Here is a 20,519-nt window from a genome sequence, read left to right as displayed (position 1 = left end):
GGAGCTTCAGAGTGCAGATTCAGAGTGGAGCTTCAGAGTGCAGATTCAGAGTGGAGCTTCAGAGTGCAGATTCAGAGTGGAGCTTCAGAGTGCAGAGTGGAGCTTCAGAGTGGAGCTTCAGAGTGCAGAGTGGAGCTTCAGAGTGCAGAGTGGAGCTTCAGAGTGGAGCTTCAGAGTGCAGAGTGGAGCTTCAGAGTGCAGAGTGGAGCTTCAGAGTGGAGCTTCAGAGTGCAGAGTGGAGCTTCAGAGTGGAGCTTCAGAGTGCAGAGTGGAGCTTCAGAGTGGAGCTTCAGAGTGCAGAGTGGAGCTTCAGAGTGGAGCTTCAGAGTGCAGAGTGGAGCTTCAGAGTGGAGCTTCAGAGTGGAGCTTCAGAGTGGAGCTTCAGAGTGGAGCTTCAGAGTGGAGCTTCAGAGTGCAGAGTGGAGCTTCAGAGTGCAGAGTGGAGCTTCAGAGTGCAGAGTGGAGCTTCAGAGTGGAGCTTCAGAGTGCAGAGTGGAGCTTCAGAGTGGAGCTTCAGAGTGGAGCTTCAGAGTGGAGCTTCAGAGTGGAGCTTCAGAGTGGAGCTTCAGAGTGGAGCTTCAGAGTGCAGAGTGGAGCTTCAGAGTGCAGAGTGGAGCTTCAGAGTGCAGAGTGGAGCTTCAGAGTGCAGAGTGGAGCTTCAGAGTGGAGCTTCAGAGTGGAGCTTCAGAGTGGAGCTTCAGAGTGGAGCTTCAGAGTGCAGAGTGGAGCTTCAGAGTGCAGAGTGGAGCTTCAGAGTGCAGAGTGGAGCTTCAGAGTGGAGCTTCAGAGTGGAGCTTCAGAGTGGAGCTTCAGAGTGGAGCTTCAGAGTGGAGCTTCAGAGTGCAGAGTGGAGCTTCAGAGTGCAGAGTGGAGCTTCAGAGTGGAGCTTCAGAGTGCAGAGTGGAGCTTCAGAGTGCAGATTCAGAGTGCAGATTCAGAGTGCAGAGTGGAGCTTCAGAGTGCAGATTCAGAGTGGAGCTTCAGAGTGGAGCTTCAGAGTGGAGCTTCAGAGTGGAGCTTCAGAGTGGAGCTTCAGAGTGGAGCTTCAGAGTGGAGCTTCAGAGTGGAGCTTCAGAGTGGAGCTTCAGAGTGGAGCTTCAGAGTGGAGCTTCAGAGTGGAGCTTCAGAGTGGAGCTTCAGAGTGGAGCTTCAGAGTGCAGATTCAGAGTGGAGCTTCAGAGTGGAGCTTCAGAGTGCAGATTCAGAGTGGAGCTTCAGAGTGCAGAGTGGAGCTTCAGAGTGGAGCTTCAGAGTGCAGAGTGGAGCTTCAGAGTGCAGAGTGGAGCTTCAGAGTGGAGCTTCAGAGTGCAGAGTGGAGCTTCAGAGTGCAGAGTGGAGCTTCAGAGTGGAGCTTCAGAGTGCAGAGTGGAGCTTCAGAGTGGAGCTTCAGAGTGGAGCTTCAGAGTGGAGCTTCAGAGTGGAGCTTCAGAGTGGAGCTTCAGAGTGCAGAGTGGAGCTTCAGAGTGGAGCTTCAGAGTGGAGCTTCAGAGTGGAGCTTCAGAGTGGAGCTTCAGAGTGGAGCTTCAGAGTGGAGCTTCAGAGTGGAGCTTCAGAGTGGAGCTGCAGAGTGGAGCTGCAGAGTGCAGAGTGGAGCTTCAGAGTGCAGATTCAGAGTGGAGCTTCAGAGTGCAGATTCAGAGTGGAGCTTCAGAGTGCAGAGTGGAGCTTCAGAGTGGAGCTTCAGAGTGCAGAGTGGAGCTTCAGAGTGCAGAGTGGAGCTTCAGAGTGCAGAGTGGAGCTTCAGAGTGGAGCTTCAGAGTGCAGAGTGGAGCTTCAGAGTGGAGCTTCAGAGTGCAGAGTGGAGCTTCAGAGTGGAGCTTCAGAGTGCAGAGTGGAGCTTCAGAGTGGAGCTTCAGAGTGGAGCTTCAGAGTGCAGAGTGGAGCTTCAGAGTGCAGATTCAGAGTGGAGCTTCAGAGTGCAGAGTGGAGCTTCAGAGTGGAGCTTCAGAGTGCAGAGTGGAGCTTCAGAGTGGAGCTTCAGAGTGGAGCTTCAGAGTGGAGCTTCAGAGTGGAGCTTCAGAGTGGAGCTTCAGAGTGGAGCTTCAGAGTGGAGCTTCAGAGTGGAGCTTCAGAGTGGAGCTTCAGAGTGCAGCTTCAGAGTGGAGCTTCAGAGTGCAGAGTGGAGCTTCAGAGTGCAGAGTGGAGCTTCAGAGTGGAGCTTCAGAGTGCAGAGTGGAGCTTCAGAGTGGAGCTTCAGAGTGCAGAGTGGAGCTTCAGAGTGGAGCTTCAGAGTGCAGAGTGGAGCTTCAGAGTGGAGCTTCAGAGTGGAGCTTCAGAGTGGAGCTTCAGAGTGGAGCTTCAGAGTGGAGCTTCAGAGTGGAGCTTCAGAGTGCAGATTCAGAGTGCAGATTCAGAGTGCAGAGTGGAGCTTCAGAGTGCAGAGTGGAGCTTCAGAGTGCAGAGTGGAGCTTCAGAGTGGAGCTTCAGAGTGGAGCTTCAGAGTGGAGCTTCAGAGTGGAGCTTCAGAGTGGAGCTTCAGAGTGGAGCTTCAGAGTGGAGCTTCAGAGTGGAGCTTCAGAGTGGAGCTTCAGAGTGGAGATTCAGAGTGGAGCTTCAGAGTGCAGAGTGGAGCTGCAGATTCAGAGTGGAGCTGCAGAGTGCAGATTCAGAGTGCAGAGTGGAGCTTCAGAGTGCAGATTCAGAGTGGAGCTTCAGAGTGCAGATTCAGAGTGGAGCTTCAGAGTGCAGAGTGGAGCTTCAGAGTGCAGATTCAGAGTGGAGCTTCAGAGTGCAGAGTGGAGCTTCAGAGTGCAGATTCAGAGTGGAGCTTCAGAGTGCAGAGTGGAGCTTCAGAGTGGAGCTTCAGAGTGCAGAGTGGAGCTTCAGAGTGGAGCTTCAGAGTGCAGAGTGGAGCTTCAGAGTGGAGCTTCAGAGTGCAGAGTGGAGCTTCAGAGTGCAGAGTGGAGCTTCAGAGTGCAGAGTGGAGCTTCAGAGTGCAGAGTGGAGCTTCAGAGTGCAGAGTGGAGCTTCAGAGTGCAGAGTGGAGCTTCAGAGTGGAGCTTCAGAGTGGAGCTTCAGAGTGGAGCTTCAGAGTGGAGCTTCAGAGTGGAGCTTCAGAGTGGAGCTTCAGAGTGGAGCTTCAGAGTGGAGCTTCAGAGTGGAGCTTCAGAGTGGAGCTTCAGAGTGGAGCTTCAGAGTGGAGCTTCAGAGTGGAGCTTCAGAGTGGAGCTTCAGAGTGGAGCTTCAGAGTGGAGCTTCAGAGTGGAGCTTCAGAGTGGAGCTTCAGAGTGGAGCTTCAGAGTGGAGCTTCAGAGTGGAGCTTCAGAGTGGAGCATCAGAGTGCAGAGTGGAGCTTCAGAGTGCAGAGTGGAGCTTCAGAGTGCAGATTCAGAGTGGAGCTTCAGAGTGCAGAGTGGAGCTGCAGAGTGGAGCTTCAGAGTGCAGATTCAGAGTGGAGCTTCAGAGTGCAGAGTGGAGCTTCAGAGTGCAGAGTGGAGCTTCAGAGTGCAGAGTGGAGCTTCAGAGTGCAGATTCAGAGTGCAGAGTGGAGCTTCAGAGTGGAGCTTCAGAGTGGAGCTTCAGAGTGGAGCTTCAGAGTGGAGCTTCAGAGTGGAGCTTCAGAGTGGAGCTTCAGAGTGCAGATTCAGAGTGGAGCTTCAGAGTGCAGAGTGGAGCTTCAGAGTGCAGATTCAGAGTGGAGCTTCAGAGTGCAGATTCAGAGTGGAGCTTCAGAGTGCAGATTCAGAGTGGAGCTTCAGAGTGCAGATTCAGAGTGGAGCTTCAGAGTGCAGAGTGGAGCTTCAGAGTGCAGATTCAGAGTGGAGCTTCAGAGTGCAGAGTGGAGCTTCAGAGTGGAGCTTCAGAGTGCAGAGTGGAGCTTCAGAGTGCAGAGTGGAGCTTCAGAGTGCAGAGTGGAGCTTCAGAGTGCAGAGTGGAGCTTCAGAGTGCAGAGTGGAGCTTCAGAGTGGAGCTTCAGAGTGGAGCTTCAGAGTGCAGAGTGGAGCTTCAGAGTGCAGAGTGGAGCTTCAGAGTGGAGCTTCAGAGTGGAGCTTCAGAGTGGAGCTTCAGAGTGGAGCTTCAGAGTGGAGCTTCAGAGTGGAGCATCAGAGTGGAGCATCAGAGTGGAGCATCAGAGTGGAGCTTCAGAGTGGAGCTTCAGAGTGGAGCTTCAGAGTGGAGCTTCAGAGTGGAGCTTCAGAGTGGAGCTTCAGAGTGGAGCTTCAGAGTGCAGATTCAGAGTGGAGCTTCAGAGTGCAGAGTGGAGCTTCAGAGTGCAGAGTGGAGCTTCAGAGTGCAGAGTGGAGCTTCAGAGTGCAGATTCAGAGTGGAGCTTCAGAGTGCAGAGTGGAGCTTCAGAGTGCAGATTCAGAGTGGAGCTTCAGAGTGCAGATTCAGAGTGGAGCTTCAGAGTGCAGATTCAGAGTGGAGCTTCAGAGTGCAGAGTGGAGCTTCAGAGTGCAGAGTGGAGCTTCAGAGTGCAGAGTGGAGCTTCAGAGTGCAGAGTGGAGCTTCAGAGTGCAGAGTGGAGCTTCAGAGTGCAGAGTGGAGCTTCAGAGTGCAGAGTGGAGCTTCAGAGTGGAGCTTCAGAGTGGAGCTTCAGAGTGGAGCTTCAGAGTGGAGCTTCAGAGTGGAGCTTCAGAGTGGAGCTTCAGAGTGGAGCTTCAGAGTGGAGCTTCAGAGTGGAGCTTCAGAGTGGAGCTTCAGAGTGGAGCTTCAGAGTGGAGCTTCAGAGTGGAGCTTCAGAGTGGAGCTTCAGAGTGGAGCTTCAGAGTGGAGCTTCAGAGTGGAGCTTCAGAGTGGAGCTTCAGAGTGGAGATTCAGAGTGGAGCTTCAGAGTGCAGAGTGGAGCTTCAGAGTGCAGATTCAGAGTGGAGCTTCAGAGTGCAGATTCAGAGTGGAGCTTCAGAGTGCAGATTCAGAGTGCAGATTCAGAGTGGAGCTTCAGAGTGGAGCTTCAGAGTGGAGCTTCAGAGTGGAGCTTCAGAGTGGAGCTTCAGAGTGGAGCTTCAGAGTGGAGCTTCAGAGTGGAGCTTCAGAGTGGAGCTTCAGAGTGGAGCTTCAGAGTGGAGCTTCAGAGTGGAGCTTCAGAGTGGAGCTTCAGAGTGGAGCTTCAGAGTGGAGCTTCAGAGTGGAGCTTCAGAGTGGAGCTTCAGAGTGGAGCTGCAGAGTGGAGCTGCAGAGTGCAGATTCAGAGTGCAGATTCAGAGTGGAGCTTCAGAGTGCAGATTCAGAGTGGAGCTTCAGAGTGGAGCTTCAGAGTGGAGCTTCAGAGTGGAGCTTCAGAGTGGAGCTTCAGAGTGGAGCTTCAGAGTGCAGATTCAGAGTGGAGCTTCAGAGTGCAGATTCAGAGTGGAGCTTCAGAGTGCAGATTCAGAGTGGAGCTTCAGAGTGCAGATTCAGAGTGGAGCTTCAGAGTGCAGATTCAGAGTGGAGATTCAGAGTGCAGCTTCAGAGTGCAGAGTGGAGCTGCAGATTCAGAGTGGAGCTGCAGAGTGCAGATTCAGAGTGCAGAGTGGAGCTTCAGAGTGCAGATTCAGAGTGCAGAGTGGAGCTTCAGAGTGCAGATTCAGAGTGGAGCATCAGAGTGCAGATTCAGAGTGCAGATTCAGAGTGCAGATTCAGAGTGGAGCTTCAGAGTGGAGCTTCAGAGTGGAGCTTCAGAGTGGAGCTTCAGAGTGGAGCTTCAGAGTGGAGCTTCAGAGTGGAGCTTCAGAGTGGAGCTTCAGAGTGGAGCTTCAGAGTGGAGCTTCAGAGTGGAGCTTCAGAGTGGAGCTTCAGAGTGGAGCTTCAGAGTGGAGCTTCAGAGTGGAGCTTCAGAGTGGAGCTTCAGAGTGGAGCTTCAGAGTGGAGCTTCAGAGTGGAGCTTCAGAGTGGAGCTTCAGAGTGGAGCATCAGAGTGGAGCATCAGAGTGGAGCATCAGAGTGGAGCATCAGAGTGGAGCATCAGAGTGGAGCATCAGAGTGGAGCTTCAGAGTGGAGCTTCAGAGTGGAGCTTCAGAGTGGAGCTTCAGAGTGGAGCTTCAGAGTGGAGCTTCAGAGTGGAGCTTCAGAGTGGAGCTTCAGAGTGGAGCTTCAGAGTGGAGCTTCAGAGTGCAGAGTGGAGCTTCAGAGTGCAGAGTGGAGCTTCAGAGTGCAGATTCAGAGTGGAGCTTCAGAGTGCAGATTCAGAGTGGAGCTTCAGAGTGCAGAGTGGAGCTTCAGAGTGCAGATTCAGAGTGGAGCTTCAGAGTGCAGATTCAGAGTGGAGCTTCAGAGTGCAGAGTGGAGCTTCAGAGTGCAGAGTGGAGCTTCAGAGTGCAGAGTGGAGCTTCAGAGTGCAGATTCAGAGTGGAGCTTCAGAGTGCAGATTCAGAGTGGAGCTTCAGAGTGCAGAGTGGAGCTTCAGAGTGCAGAGTGGAGCTTCAGAGTGCAGAGTGGAGCTTCAGAGTGCAGAGTGGAGCTTCAGAGTGCAGAGTGGAGCTTCAGAGTGCAGAGTGGAGCTTCAGAGTGCAGAGTGGAGCTTCAGAGTGCAGAGTGGAGCTTCAGAGTGCAGAGTGGAGCTTCAGAGTGCAGAGTGGAGCTTCAGAGTGGAGCTTCAGAGTGGAGCTTCAGAGTGGAGCTTCAGAGTGGAGCTTCAGAGTGGAGCTTCAGAGTGGAGCTTCAGAGTGGAGCTTCAGAGTGGAGCTTCAGAGTGGAGCTTCAGAGTGGAGCTTCAGAGTGGAGCTTCAGAGTGGAGCTTCAGAGTGGAGCTTCAGAGTGGAGCTTCAGAGTGGAGCTTCAGAGTGGAGCTTCAGAGTGGAGCTTCAGAGTGGAGCTTCAGAGTGGAGCTTCAGAGTGGAGCTTCAGAGTGGAGCTTCAGAGTGCAGCTTCAGAGTGCAGAGTGGAGCTTCAGAGTGCAGCTTCAGAGTGCAGAGTGGAGCTTCAGAGTGCAGAGTGGAGCTTCAGAGTGCAGAGTGGAGCTTCAGAGTGCAGAGTGGAGCTTCAGAGTGCAGAGTGGAGCTTCAGAGTGCAGAGTGGAGCTTCAGAGTGCAGAGTGGAGCTTCAGAGTGCAGAGTGGAGCTTCAGAGTGCAGAGTGGAGCTTCAGAGTGCAGAGTGGAGCTTCAGAGTGGAGCTTCAGAGTGTCAAGAGCAATGCCAATAGCTCTAACTTTAACAAAGGCAAAACCATTGCATTGTAAATGCTTGTTATACATGCAGAGACTCTTGCATACCTAAACCAGTCTTCTCCTTACCCAATCACAAACAAACAGTTTGCTACACATGCACAGTCTCTTGTTGCTTGCCTTCCTCCTCTCTTATCTGTAATCAAGTATGTCAACTAATTCCTGGATGTAGAACTTACGTTAGCAGAAAGAGTGCAGCGTACAACTGCCTCGTCACCTTCCAGATCATCATCAGAGGCCTCGTCTCGAACCTCCCCAAAGGTGTCTTCATCTCCTTCCTAAAAACAAAAGAAACTCAAGAGGTTTGTGATTTTGTTCTTATGTTCAGGACAACTCTCTAATATCCAGCTTTTCTCAAGCTCAAGTTTATTTTAAATGTAATTTACTGGAAAACAGATTCAAGGGGTGTAAGAAACTGGCTCTATATATATACTGCACCAAAGTGAGGTACAGTGTGTATAGAGTCCAAGGGTCTCCAGAGGTAGGCAGAGGTTAAAATTAGATAGAATCTTACTCTCTAAAGTGGTAGCTTGGTCGAGCAGAAAGGCAGTATCAAAGGACAGTGTTAAGCATTTGATCTGATTACCTTTTCTAACAGTGCTGGATACTAGATTCAGCACTGGGACATTTCCTGAAAACAGTTGAATAAATGTTTTTAGTTAGTTGTATTGTTTTTAAAGAATATTCTTGTATTTCTAAAGTTGACACTTCGAAACTTTTTCACATAGAACCACCAATGTTATATGGGAGGAAATTCAATTCAAAGCTAAGTTACTTTTCCTACTCAGTGCTGGATACCTAGATTCAGCACTGGGACCTTTCCTGCAAACTGTTGAGAGAATTCGTTTTGGTTATTTGGGCGATTTTTAAAGAGTATTCTTAGTTTTCAAAAGTCGACACAAACTTTTTGGGAGAAAAGATGTCAATGTTATCCTATGAGGAAAAACGGGTTATCGGTTTCGAGGGAAGTACTCGATCTTTGGAGTGAGAGTTCTGGGGTTAGACTCAGGGATCTCCCAGGGTCAGTGATGCACTGTAGTTGCACCCTCAGTGGCACTAGGGCGGCTGGGTGCAGAGTGTTGAGGCCCAATGTTATCCTATGGAGGATAGTGGGGCTCCGGTCGGTGGCTGCTGGCAAGCAGGCCACGGGGTTGTGGGAGCCAAGCTCCTAGGGTTTAGCTCAGGGCAAGTTGGGGACAAAAGTAGCACCAAAGGTGCAACCTCAGCGGCACTAGGGCTGCCGGGTGCAGGTTGCTGTTTTGAGGTTGGTTGCCCTGTTGATTTCAATGGAGATTCTCCGGGACAAAGAAACACTGCAGGCCCGGGACGGGGATATTCCTGGAGCGACCACCATTTCGAGGGGTAAGTTGGGATGTTGAGGGTTGGTTAGTCACCGCTGGGTTGGGCACACAAGGCCGTGGGGCGTCGGGTGAAGCGGTGCCGTTGGACGTCGGATTTTCTTACCCACTCTGGTCGAGGTAGGGGGGGTCCTCTGGATTGAGGCTGCAGGCGTCGGTCGTCTGGAGGCTTGAGGCAGGTCAGGGGTCCCCGGATCTCAGGTCAGGATCGCCGGGGGGACTTCCTTGTGGTATTTTTCCACTCAAGCTCGGGGGCAGGTGCAGAGTGGGCTGGATTCGTGGTTCCTGGCTGGCACCAGAAACTGCAGTTTAAACACATCCGGTGATCACGGGAGAAACAATCTTGAAAGTGAAGGCAGGCAGGTCCTCCAGAGTTTGTGAGGTTGCTGGCTGCTGGACACGCAGGGTTTGGCAGGAGCAGGTTCGAGGGGGGACAGGCCTATAGGGCTGGGGCCAAGTCAGTGGGCGTCATCCTCTTGTTAGCTCTGCACGGCTTCTTGTTCTTCTTCTCTTTTCTTGTAGTTGCTGGATCTGAGGAAGGAAGGTTCAGGGTGCCCCTAAATACTAAATTTAGGAGGATTACAGGTAGGTAAAGGGCAGGGACCAATGGGTCCCTTCCCTGGGGTAGGTACACCCCCTATTCTGCCACTCTCCAGTGGGAGGGGGCAGGAACCTGTCCCTGGTTGGTTGGGTTCCCCCATCCGCAAGATGGCGGGGACTCGAGGTTGTGCTTCACCTCGCCTCCGCCATCTTAGGGGTGGAGTTGGCAGAGGTGGGCACACCTCTCTTCCTCACTTGTTTTTAAACACCAGTTCTCCCGCCCAAAGTGGGGGGTAGAACCAGTGGGAACCAGCTGCTGAAAGCAGCAAATGGTCTCGAGAGACTCACAAAGGAGGCATGCCTTTGAAGCTTCTCCTTCGTGAACCCTGCCCATCCTGGGGGAGGAGGCTTGGCACCTAGTCTCAGGATGTGCATTGTTTGAGGCCCCTGAGAGCAGCAAGCTCTCGACCAAGGGGTACAGAAACATGTCTAGTGGTGGCAGCCTAAGCAGCCACTCAGTCAGGTCACTAGGAGCTGGTCGAGTTTCAGGAGGGATCTCTAAGATGCTCTCTGTTGTGCATTTTACATCAAATTCCACACTGGCATCAGTGTGGGTTTAAAGTCCTGAGAAGTTTGATACCAAACTTCCCACTCTTCAGTGTAGACATTATGGTACTGTGGAGTTCGTAATGACAAACTCCCAGCACCATACATAGTCTTAATGGCAGCACTGTAATTACAGTGCCCAACAATGGACCTGGGTACTGTAGGGGTAAAGGGCTCATGCACCTGTACCCTCGCCACTGGCATAGGGGACCCAGGTAGAGGGGTTACTGAGATATGCCAGGGCAGTGGTTTGTGGGCATAGCACACAGAGGTGTGCCATGTCGACTCTTCACTTTGTTCTGCACCAAGACACGGATCTGTTAAAGGCAGCGTGTGAGTGTCAGGGTACAGGGCCTCTAAGGGTGGCAAAATAAGTGCTGCAGCCCTTAATGGCCTTCTCTGGTCACAGTGCCCTGGGTACCTATGGTACCATTTACCAGGGGCTGACATGTGGCCAGAGATGCCAAATGGGTTTAGGCTTCAATGCAGTTATAGGGAAAGAACATAGGCCCTGGGTAACTGGTTAGCAGGAGCCCAGAGCACACTCAGTCAAAGAACATCAGCAATTCAGCAAAAAGTGGGGGATTACCATGCAAGAAAGAGGGCACTTTCTCACACGAGGTGTCACTGTTTCACAATGACTCGCGTAAGACAGAATGACAATAATATCTGCCAGGAAGGATAAAGCAAAATGTCAACTAAAAGAAATGAATAACTGTAAAATATATAAAAGCACACAAACTTAAAACTCATCTGTTTAAACAGTCCATTTAGTCCCTTCTGCCTCTCACGTTTACTGTATCCCCTACGCGCCAGGACACTCTCGAGTAGCAGTGCGCGATATATAAATAACTTTATAACATAACATAACAATAGGTAAATAATACAAATATACTAGAATTCTGGTACAGGCTCAAGCCATATACAATGCGGTTAGGTAAGATATGTCGAAATACCGTATGGTTTCAAAAAGAGACAGAGGACGGTGCTTCTTGAAAGGAAAGTATCGCATTGGGAAATGATGCAAGAAGATAAATCATTCAAAATTATTTTTAAAAGAAGAGAGAGCATTGGGTAGTAGGAGGAATGAAATTACAAAATCATAGTAGAGCAGATTGAGAAGGCCTCGTTTAAATGTCCTTTAACTTTTACAGACTGGTCGTTTCAGATTAAATGCATCTGAACTTTGAAGAGACCTAAAGCCTCCTGAGAGTTTTTATTAAAAAAGCATTAAGCTAACTAAATTGAAACGAGCGATGGAGAGAGTGGCAAACAAATGCTTTTTCAATAATGAAAACAACTCAATATATTTGCTGAAAAACAGAAAACGTGTGCATTCAGATTACTAAAAAAAAAAAGGATTGCAAAGGGAAACGAGCTAAGCTTAGGCTAGTAAGTATTAAGTATTCTAGCATTTGCTTCTAAATTGTACAACTGAGCCATGTAGAGAACTGAAGGAGCAAACGGGCAAAGTGTTTTTCAAGCGTCATCTAAGTTAGACTTAACCTAGAAATAGAGTAGATGAAAGGTAATTGATAATGTTCCCGGACTATAGGGAACTTTTTTTTAGCTCAACCCTTTTGACAGTAGAGCCACTGAGTAAATTGTGGAAACATGGCTTGCCAATACAATATGCATTACATGCCTGAGTAAAAAAAACACAAGAGTACATTTCTTAGCATAACACAAAGCAACCCAACAAATAACTGTTAGGCTACCTTGAAAGTGCAATATTTATTTTTGTTTTTATTAAGAAAATGACAATTACATCACAGGCAAAACGACTGAGTGGAGGAGGTCACAAAATATGGACACTTTGTTCACCGCTGCTATGTGCAAGAAAGTATTGCTGGAAGTGTGTCAGAGCATCACACACAGCTACACTAGCCTGTTACAATGCAGGAGACTTCTTCGCCATCATTACTCCACAAACGAAACTTCGGTAAAAAAAATAAAACTGCTCCTAAGAAGACTGTGCAAGGCTAGAGGGATTTACATTTATAAAAGGGTGGCTAGTTCTCAAGACTGTGCCCTTCTGAAAAGGCATGCCCCATTACACGAGGCACACTGGGCCCTCACACGGCCCCTTTGCCACAGGTAATCACAGACCGCTCCACTGCGTCCGGGAAGATGCAGACACATTTAATGCCCCTGAAAAGATAGTCCGCTTCTCTTGCCATCATCATAATGACCCTCTACATCTTGGCAAACTCCTCATATGGTCATTGCTGCCAACTTTTCAATACACAGATAGCTTAACAGAGCCCCACCTTCAGGCGGCTCGTACAGTGAGCTGCGCACGGCACAACACCTGTAATGCAGGTGCACCTTTAAATCTCACCTCTTCATCGGACTCAAACTGCACATTCACGCCGTATGTTTCATCAATGTTATCGTCTGTAAGATAGCAGAAAAAAAATCATTTGCGTGTGAGAAAGTAGTACTGTAACAATCCCCAGCACCCAAACAGAATGTCATCATATTCTACTGGAAATTATATCATTATTATAGTACTTCACCATCACGAAACCATAATGCCATACCTTTTTCATTCTAATCATTGCCAATCAAAAAGCCATTACAAGTTTTCCTTTTAAGGTATACACACAGATTGTCTCTGTAAGAAAGGCGTCCTAAACAAATGCACACTTTTTAAAAGATCATTATTTGAAGAAGACAAAAACAAGTAGCTGACACTACTGAACTAGTTTTTAAATATTTTTCTTCATTTTCGGTTTCTCACCACAATTGCCGAATACAATGGAAAACAATGTTAGATCGGTTATGGGGACGTAGAGGGCCGCTCAACATGGCAGCCACAGCTTAGAAGAGCTCCATTCCGCCCGCTGCATCCGGACTAATCCAGCGGTGGCGGGACCCATCCAAGGCATTAGTTTGACTTCGTTGAGGGGTAGAGGCTACTAGCGAAGATCTGGGCCGCCTTCGGCGCCTGCTCTGTAGGGAGTTTGCCCACATGAGCAGCAATCACTTGGCCAGCCTTAGAGACAGCTGATACGCCCAGATACCGTGACGGGTGCAGTGGGTCAGCGTGGGTTTGTGGCAAGTCGGGCCAGTGGCCTGCCTGAACACGGGCGCGATCTGGGACAGGCCCTGCTTTCTTTGTTCCACAGCTGGAGATCAGTGGTGGCTCCCACCCCTTACCTTGCCCTTTCTGGAGGTGAGTGACTACTTCCATGGCCCACATGATTTTGGGGTTGCCGCACCCACACCCTTATTTTTGTGGTCCGGAAGCTTTGGCGTCCCCGGACTCACCTGGCTGCTTGTGCACCCTGATGTACTTCTGGCGGTTCGGGGACCCCTGGAAGGCTGTCTGGGAAGCGATAGCTTAGAAGATCCCATGGACCCTGCAGGTGGTATGGCCGGACACGTGGCCGTGGGTTTCCCACCCTTATTTGTGCAACCGCTCCGGTGCGCCCTGGCCGCTCGTGTTCGCTGAAAAGACTTTGGGTACCGATACAGGGTGAGGCGGGTCAGGGACTGATCCTTGCACAGGACCGAGTCATCACTGAGTTGAGAGCCTATTGTGCCACAAACCAACCAATTGATGTACAGATGGCTTCACATCGAATGGGCAGGACACAAGACACCCACAGATGTGCTCTGGAACCGAATTCCCACTCGGCAACATTCGCAGGGCCTAATGGGGCAGAAGAGCACCCCCCCACCTTTTGCCCCTCAAGAACAGGGTCTGTCAGGCTGAATAAATATCACCCCGGCAGACACTGTTCATTTAAGGTCAGGCAACCAGGAGCCAGTCATGCGCAGGCTCCTGGCTGCCTGAGCTGAACTTTGCAGGGCTGAGAAGTCACAGCTCCTGTGGGCGTGAGCTCCTCAGCTCAGCAAAGGTCCCCGAGGCCATCCTCTCAATGAGGAGGGGAGTAGCGTCACTGAGAGGAGGCTCTTCAGTTTTAAGTCCTGAAGCGCCCCTGGTCGAGTGTCAATCAGTGAGACGTCATCATAAAATAGGGTGGGGTCAGCAGTCTCACTGACCCCTTCCCACTATGTGATGACCTTCGAACTGCTGCCTTCCCGCCAATGAGGGATGTGTATGTATGAATGTTTGGTGCATATGTGCATGTATGAATGATTGGCGTGTGCCTGTATGTATGAATGTTTGGCGTGTGCCTGTATATATGAATGTTTGGTGCGTGTGTGTATATATGAATGTTTGGTGCATGCGTGTATGTATGTATGAATGTTTAGTGCGTGCATGTATGAATGCATGGATATTTGGTAATGGGTGTTGTGAATGGATGTGTGTGGGTGTGTCCGTGAGAGTGGATGGCTGTGAGTGTGTATGTGTGCATGGGTCCCGTCTGCCCCCGTCCCTCCTGAAATTACAGATCACCACTGCCTGCTACCAAACCCTTACAAGAAACTCCCACTGAGGTTGCTCTGCAGCTGCAACCAGTTATGTTGACAGCTACTGCAGAATTTCATGCTGCTTTGGAAGCGAACCTTGATGATTTAACTATTGACTTTACAATACTGTGTGAGAACCAACAGAAACTGTAGGAAGCTGGCTTTGTATACGGTATCACCACTAGGTGGTTATACTGTGAACCGAGTCCAGAGGTTCCCCAGAAGTGTACAGGGCTCAATGTAAAACCCAAAGTGCTCTATTAGTGGTAGTGTGGGCGAGCAGCCGTAGGCCTAACACAGAGAGGTGTAAGACATTTATTGCACAACAGTGATCAATAATGGACACACGACTCAAGAAGGCGATCCAAACTAATTTTTGAAAATTATACTTTGTTTGTACTTTATTTTATGACCAAGATCTTCGCAATAAGGTATGTTTTTAATTAAAAATACTTTGGCTTTAAAAAATGGACAGAATATTTTTAGAACAGTTCAATGTTATCCTATGGAAAAACAGTTTTGCTGTTAATCAGGTAAGTTCGCAACTTACAGTTCCAGCCTTCGGGACCAACGGTCGGCATTGGGCAAGGAGTAGGTAAGTACCAACACTGCACCACCAATGGTATAGGGGCCGCCTGCAGCAGAGGTCAAAAACGGATTTCAGCCCAATGCGTTTCAATGGAGCCTGGGGTTTCTTATAGCCACGCTGCTTGCAGGTAAATGGAACAGTTGCGGGGGCAAAACCTTTGGGTGTTAGGATCAGCACATGGAGGGGTGGGGGACACAAAACAGCATCAACATACACCACCAGTGGCACAGGGCCGGCAGGGTGCAAACACATTGTTGCGTGCCCAATGCAATGCTATGCAGTGTCTTCTTTTTGGAAACAGGCTGCAGGCGTCGAACCAGAGGCTCTAGGCAGAACACCAGTGACAGCTCAGGTATGTTGAGGTGTTGGGGGTCACAGGGGCACAGCTGGTCATCAAGCTCACCAAAGCCTGGGGCTGCGGATGCAGGGGTGCATTTACACGTCGGAAATCTTACTGGACCGGGCGCGGTGGGTGTAGGGGGCCCTTCAGATTCTCTTTGCAGGCACCATTGTGGGGGTCAGGAGAGGTCGACCAATGCTGAATTCAGAGTCCTGATCGCTGGGGAGACTTCACTGGGCAGTTGGGCAACTCATACTCTGCCCGTGGGCATCGGGTGCAGAGTGGGCACGAGTCGTGGATCCGAAGTCTTAGTTGTTGGTTTCTTCTGGATAGGTCTGCTGTCCACAGGAGATTGGATTCTTTGTTGAAGGTAGGAGTCTTCCCAGGGGTTTCAGAGGTTGCTGGCTGCAAGACAGGTCAGTTCACAGGTTCATTAAAGCTGGAGAAAGGCCAGTAGTGCTGGGGCCAAGGCAGTCATCGTCTTCAGGCTTCTTCTGCAGGGATGTCTTCTTTCCTCATAGGTCATCGCAGCTCTAGTTTCCAGGTCTGGGGGAGCCACCTAAATACTAGATTTAGGGGCATTTTAGGGGAGTAGCAGGAGGGCCAATGGGCACCTTACCTTGGGTGACAACACCCTCTAATATGCCACTCTCCTGTGGGAGGGGGCATAGACCGAGCCGTGATGGGCGGGGTCTCCCCATTTGTGAGTATTTCTGTATATGGGCATTGTTCATTTCTCTGTTCCATTCATTACGGTGTGCATTGGTTTGTAAAGTTGTTCCTCACCGCGCTGAAGAGGGTATTACAATGTAATTTAAGCATGTTGATCACTGCATAAGCACAGTGTGATGTCATTGAATGAGAGAGTTGTTCCACCTCCTAGTTAGTTTTGTCAATGATGATATTAAATTCTTGCAACTAATATTGATTGGAACTAACATTTTAATTTTTGTTTGTACTTAGTGGCCCCTGAGGAAGGGACAAAGGGTCCGAAATTTATAGGGCATCAATGCTTTTCCTTTGTGGACCTCATAAAAGCTTATATCAATGATGTTCTTCAAGAAACAGGTTGTGAAAAAAGCTTTTACGTTATATTGATCATTTAATTATATGATTTTCGATGGGATATATATACATGCATGAATGCATTAAATATATCATTTTTCGTTGTGAAAAAAACTGAATTGTTGATTGAATGTATCATTGACAAATGTGGTAGTAAATGATGTATATTGAATTCCAATTTGCTTCAGATGTTGTTAACAACATCTTGCAGTGCACACAGGTCCTTCCGAAAGTTATATTGATTTTGTAACACGTCACAGGGACACTGGCAGTCCTACCACCTGTTCTGCATGCACTCAGTGATTAAACGAAATACATAGTAATTAAACACAAAAAATTCGGAGTGCTCCGCTCGACATAATTTTTTATTCAAAAAGTGGGGGCAACCATGCAAAAAGAGGACACTTTCTTACACCCCTCATTAGCACAACAGGGATTCAATATACGCTTGTTACTATTGGGTGTGGCGCTACTAGTAATGCCGCCTGGGACTCTTCGATGTGACTCTCTGGAACTCAATGCATTACCTTTCTCTGCTCATCCGGTGATTGCTCCTGTTCTGTATCAAGGTTGATAAGCAGGCCCCATAGCAGCATGGTTGTCAGCCTCGCTCTCTTCACCATGCTTCTCTCCCTAGTATTAGCCAAAGTACTAACCTTTGTGGGGTTGTGTATTGGGCCTTGGCCTATTTTTTCCATTGTTCCTGTTGTTTTTACGGGGGTTCCTTCGACACACACCAATCAAGTATTTGGGAAGTCAGACACACTTTGTATAGGCCGCCTGAATCAAACAGTCCTGGTACTCTTGTGGTGTGCTGGTGGATATTCTCCAGTATTGTTGTGCATTATCTCAATCCATTCGCAAGTCAGTATAAAATGGTAACGTGGAATGTCAGGGGCATGTATTCTCCCCACAAGTGTTACGCAATAGACTCAACTCGGGTACGATGAAAGACCCATATCGCTACTTTTCAAAAAACCCACCCTTTAGCCCCGGAATCTTCAAACTCAGAAACACAGGGCGAGGCCAATTGTTCAGTACTGATTTTTCAGGATATGCCGGTAGGAGGGCGGGTGGTGGTTGGATAAAGGCCAAAGTCCTTTCTGAGGCAGAAGATACTAAGATTGATGCAGATGGCCACTATATTCTGCTTAAAGGTTGTTGAACTATAGAAAAATGCCTGTGGTACAGATGTTCTTTTGTGCAACAGATTATGTACAGAGTGCCTGTTGGGGCTCCTTTTGTCACTGTTTACAAAAAGAAAAAAGAAATAAAATGTAGCCTCTCCCTTAATTTCTTTTCACAGAGGTGAAGAAAACATGACATTCATTTCACTGGGCAGGACAGTTCTTTCGATACTTGTGAGAAGGGGGGTCCGACTATATTGTCTGCACAAATGTTATTCTTTTTGATCAGCTGGTTTTTTACCTTTTACTGTGGGAGAGTCTCATAACCTGCGACTCCCCCACGGTGAACTTATGGTAAAATGGACCACATGTTTTTACCGTCAGTGTCCGTTTTTTAAGATAAGGCCGCTGCGACGCAGCAAGGTTAAGGGGCACTTGGCTGGTGACAAGTCTACACATGTGTCTGCACACGTAAGATGGTTGCAAATGGGAGAGTGCTATTGTGCGCAGGCCAGGAACTGCACACTGGTAGACTGGCACAGAAGGGACTATGCAGAATTGGGTAGTGACCTGAAATAGGACTTCTAATGATGATGAACGCATGTAAGGGATAGTCAGTGTGCTTTACTGTTTGACTGAAGGAACACTCCCTTATACTCCTAAGGAAAGGCTGCCATAGGGCGCTGCTCCAGTCCTCTTTGGGGTAGAGGCTCCAGAGTCGCACCAATGTACTCTGTAACCTGTGTAAAAAAACTATTCTGTTAAGTTCAAAAGCATATCTGTACAGCTTATGGATCATCCAGATCTATATCTATACTACTATTATAAAGGAAGAACTTTGAACCTTTGAGGCGGGTAAACTCGGGAACCACAGCGCCAATCCACACACCCGATACATCGTTGTAATCGTCAGGGTGCGCAGATGGACATAGGCTTTATAAACGTAATAAATATACGTAATTTCAAAAATTTACCCCAAAAAAAAGTAGTCCCTGGGAAGAAGCGCCGGCCGCGACGTGCGTGCTGACGTTAGGAGCGCGGGGAGGAGCGGCGTACAGGAGCGCGAAGAGGACCGGTGGACATGAGCGCGGAGAGGAGCGGCGCACAGGTGGGGAGGAGCGGTGAGGAGCGGCGGACAGGCGGTGAGGAGCGGCGGACAGGCGGTGAGGAGCGGCGGACAGGCGGTGAGGAGCGGCGGACAGGCGGTGAGGAGTGAGGAGCGGCGGACAGGTGGTGAGGAGCTGCGGACAGGCGGTGAGGAGCGGCGGACAGGCGGTGAGGAGCGGCGGACAGGCGGTGAGGAGCGGCGGACAGGCGGTGAGGAGCGGCGGACAGGCGGTGAGGAGCGGCGGACAGGCGGTGAGGAGCGGCGGATCAGGTAGGTTATTTATTTATTTGTGAGCGGCGGCAAAATACAAAAGCAAACGTTACATTAAATGAAGCAAAAATGACACTCGTGAGCCAACAAAATACAAGAGGAAGCAAACGGTGCATTACAAAAGTGAGCCAAACGGTGCATTACAGGAGGAAAAAGTGGCGTGTGCAGGTTACAAAAGCGTACAAAGTAAACAAACGTTACATTAAATCAAGCAAAAATGACAATCGTGAGCCAACAAAATACAAGAGGAAGCAAACGGTGCATTACAAAAGTGAGCCAAACGGTGCATTACAGGAGTAAAAAGTGACGTGTGCTGGTTACAAAAGCGTACAAAGTAAACAGAGGTATAATACTGCATTAAAGGAGGAAAAAGTGACGTGTGCAGGTTACAAAAGCGTACAAAGTAAACATAGAGGTATAATACAGCAATATATGGAGGAAGGCTCCGGGGGACCCACGGACAACGTCTGGCCGGGCAGGGGCCCTTAAGCCTAATTGCTCCCGGACAACGTCGGGACAGGCTGCTAGTATGTCATATTTCCATGACTTAGAGCGTGATCAGAGCCAAAGCCTTTTGTCACACTGCTGGGCAGGTTAATTACATTTCTCTTCAGCAGCAAGAAAAAAGGCCCCAGGCACAAATGGAGCAATAACCCTGGATTAGGTAAGCTCCTCAGAAGAAGGAGTGGAGTGGGCTGCTCTGCATCAATCAGCAAGCTGTTCATCCTGTGCCATGAAGAAGGCCTGCCCCAGGATACTCAACAAAGGAGGGAGTCCAGACCAAAAGGGGGGCTCTTTTGAAGATTACGGGGGAATGCCCTGGCAGTGATGTCAGCAAGGGTTGGAGCCGAGACCACCAGAGCCCATGTGGAAAGTGACTCTTGGGTGATGCCATCTTGAGCTATCACAGAAGACTGTGCAGGGAGACTGGAGCAGGGGCGGAGAGATGGTGTGGCACATCAGGACAGGCACATCAGGACAGGCACATCAGGACAGGCCAGAGGCATGGCCCTCCAAGATACTCTCGCCCTCACTTAAAAAGTCCTTAATCCCTTCCAGGCGGATGACGAGCTCAGCTCGTCATGAGCGTTACCTGCCGTGCGCTCATGACGAGCTGAGCCGCGGGTTTTTTAAAACCGCCGCGCACAGCGGGAACAGCCGCCGCACCGATTTGGTTAAAAGGGGAGAGAGCTCTCTTGGTTGCACTTTTTTTGCTGGACACTATACTTGGAGGCAGCCACCATGGAGAATTGGGAGGAATAATCCTCTCACTGCCATCAGGCCCCAGGACTCGGATTGACCCCAGGACCAGTGGGGGTACTCCCTAAGACCAGGCAAGCTGTTCCCTTAGACCCCTTGAGGATCAGTGGGGGATGAGGGGTAGACTGAGCTCTGCGCAAGGAGTGAGAGGCCCAGAGAATCCAAAACAAAAGGCTGGTGCACGAAGGCAGTGAAATCAGCTACTTGTAAAGTTTGGCAGCTTGGAGACCAGAAGAAAGTGTTCCAGGTTGGCTAGGGCTTTGCACCAGGAGCAAAACAGCACCAAAAGCGTCAAAATCGGCACAACGGGGCTAAAGATATACCCATGTGAAGCAGGTGACCTGTGACCTTTTGTCTGCGGACGAAGAATGTGGGGCCTGTGGCTGTTCTCAGTTGTGCCTCCGGAGTGGGACAGGGCCCAGAGGCTACCCCCAGCACAAGAAATGCAGGAAGCGCTGAAGCACTTCTCCAGCAGGAGGAAAAAGGAGCCCAGGATCCCATCCCTGGGCCCCGAGAAGGAAATGATCAAGGGAGACCTGTCGCCCACCTTCACAATGCAAAGAAGGGGCCCAGGACCCAATCCATGGGCCCCAGTGAGAAGACAATAGAGGCCGGGAGCACAGACGTGCTACCTGGCAAGACCATGGCGGGTCCAGTATCCAATCCCTGGGCCTTGCTCCGAAGGAAACTGGGGCACACCGTTGTGCTCCCCGCGAAGACCAAGGCGGGACCAGGATCCTGTCCGTGGTCCCAGCTCCGAAGAAAAAAGGATGACGGCGGGCCCAGGGAT

The 20,519-nt window shown here is 49.9% G+C and overlaps 1 protein-coding gene across 1 annotated transcript in view; it reads right to left on the bottom strand.

Annotated features, from left to right (window-relative positions):
• Positions 1-20,519, bottom strand: part of SNRNP200 (small nuclear ribonucleoprotein U5 subunit 200) — a 490,380-nt gene that overhangs the window by 414,285 nt on the left and 55,576 nt on the right. Inside the window, exons 5-6 of the mRNA XM_078667002.1 lie at positions 11,929-11,984; positions 7,263-7,361 (exon numbers count right to left, since the gene is read on the bottom strand). Coding sequence (XP_078523128.1) covers positions 7,263-7,361; positions 11,929-11,984 — 155 coding nt within the window. The remainder of the gene's footprint in view (positions 1-7,262; positions 7,362-11,928; positions 11,985-20,519) is intronic.

The sequence above is a fragment of the Lissotriton helveticus genome, chromosome 11 (assembly GCF_964261635.1).
Source record: "Lissotriton helveticus chromosome 11, aLisHel1.1, whole genome shotgun sequence".
In the NCBI taxonomy this organism is placed as follows: domain Eukaryota; kingdom Metazoa; phylum Chordata; class Amphibia; order Caudata; family Salamandridae; genus Lissotriton; species Lissotriton helveticus.
Note: the sequence above shows the minus strand (reverse complement) of the source record. Positions and strands in the feature narration are given on the sequence as shown.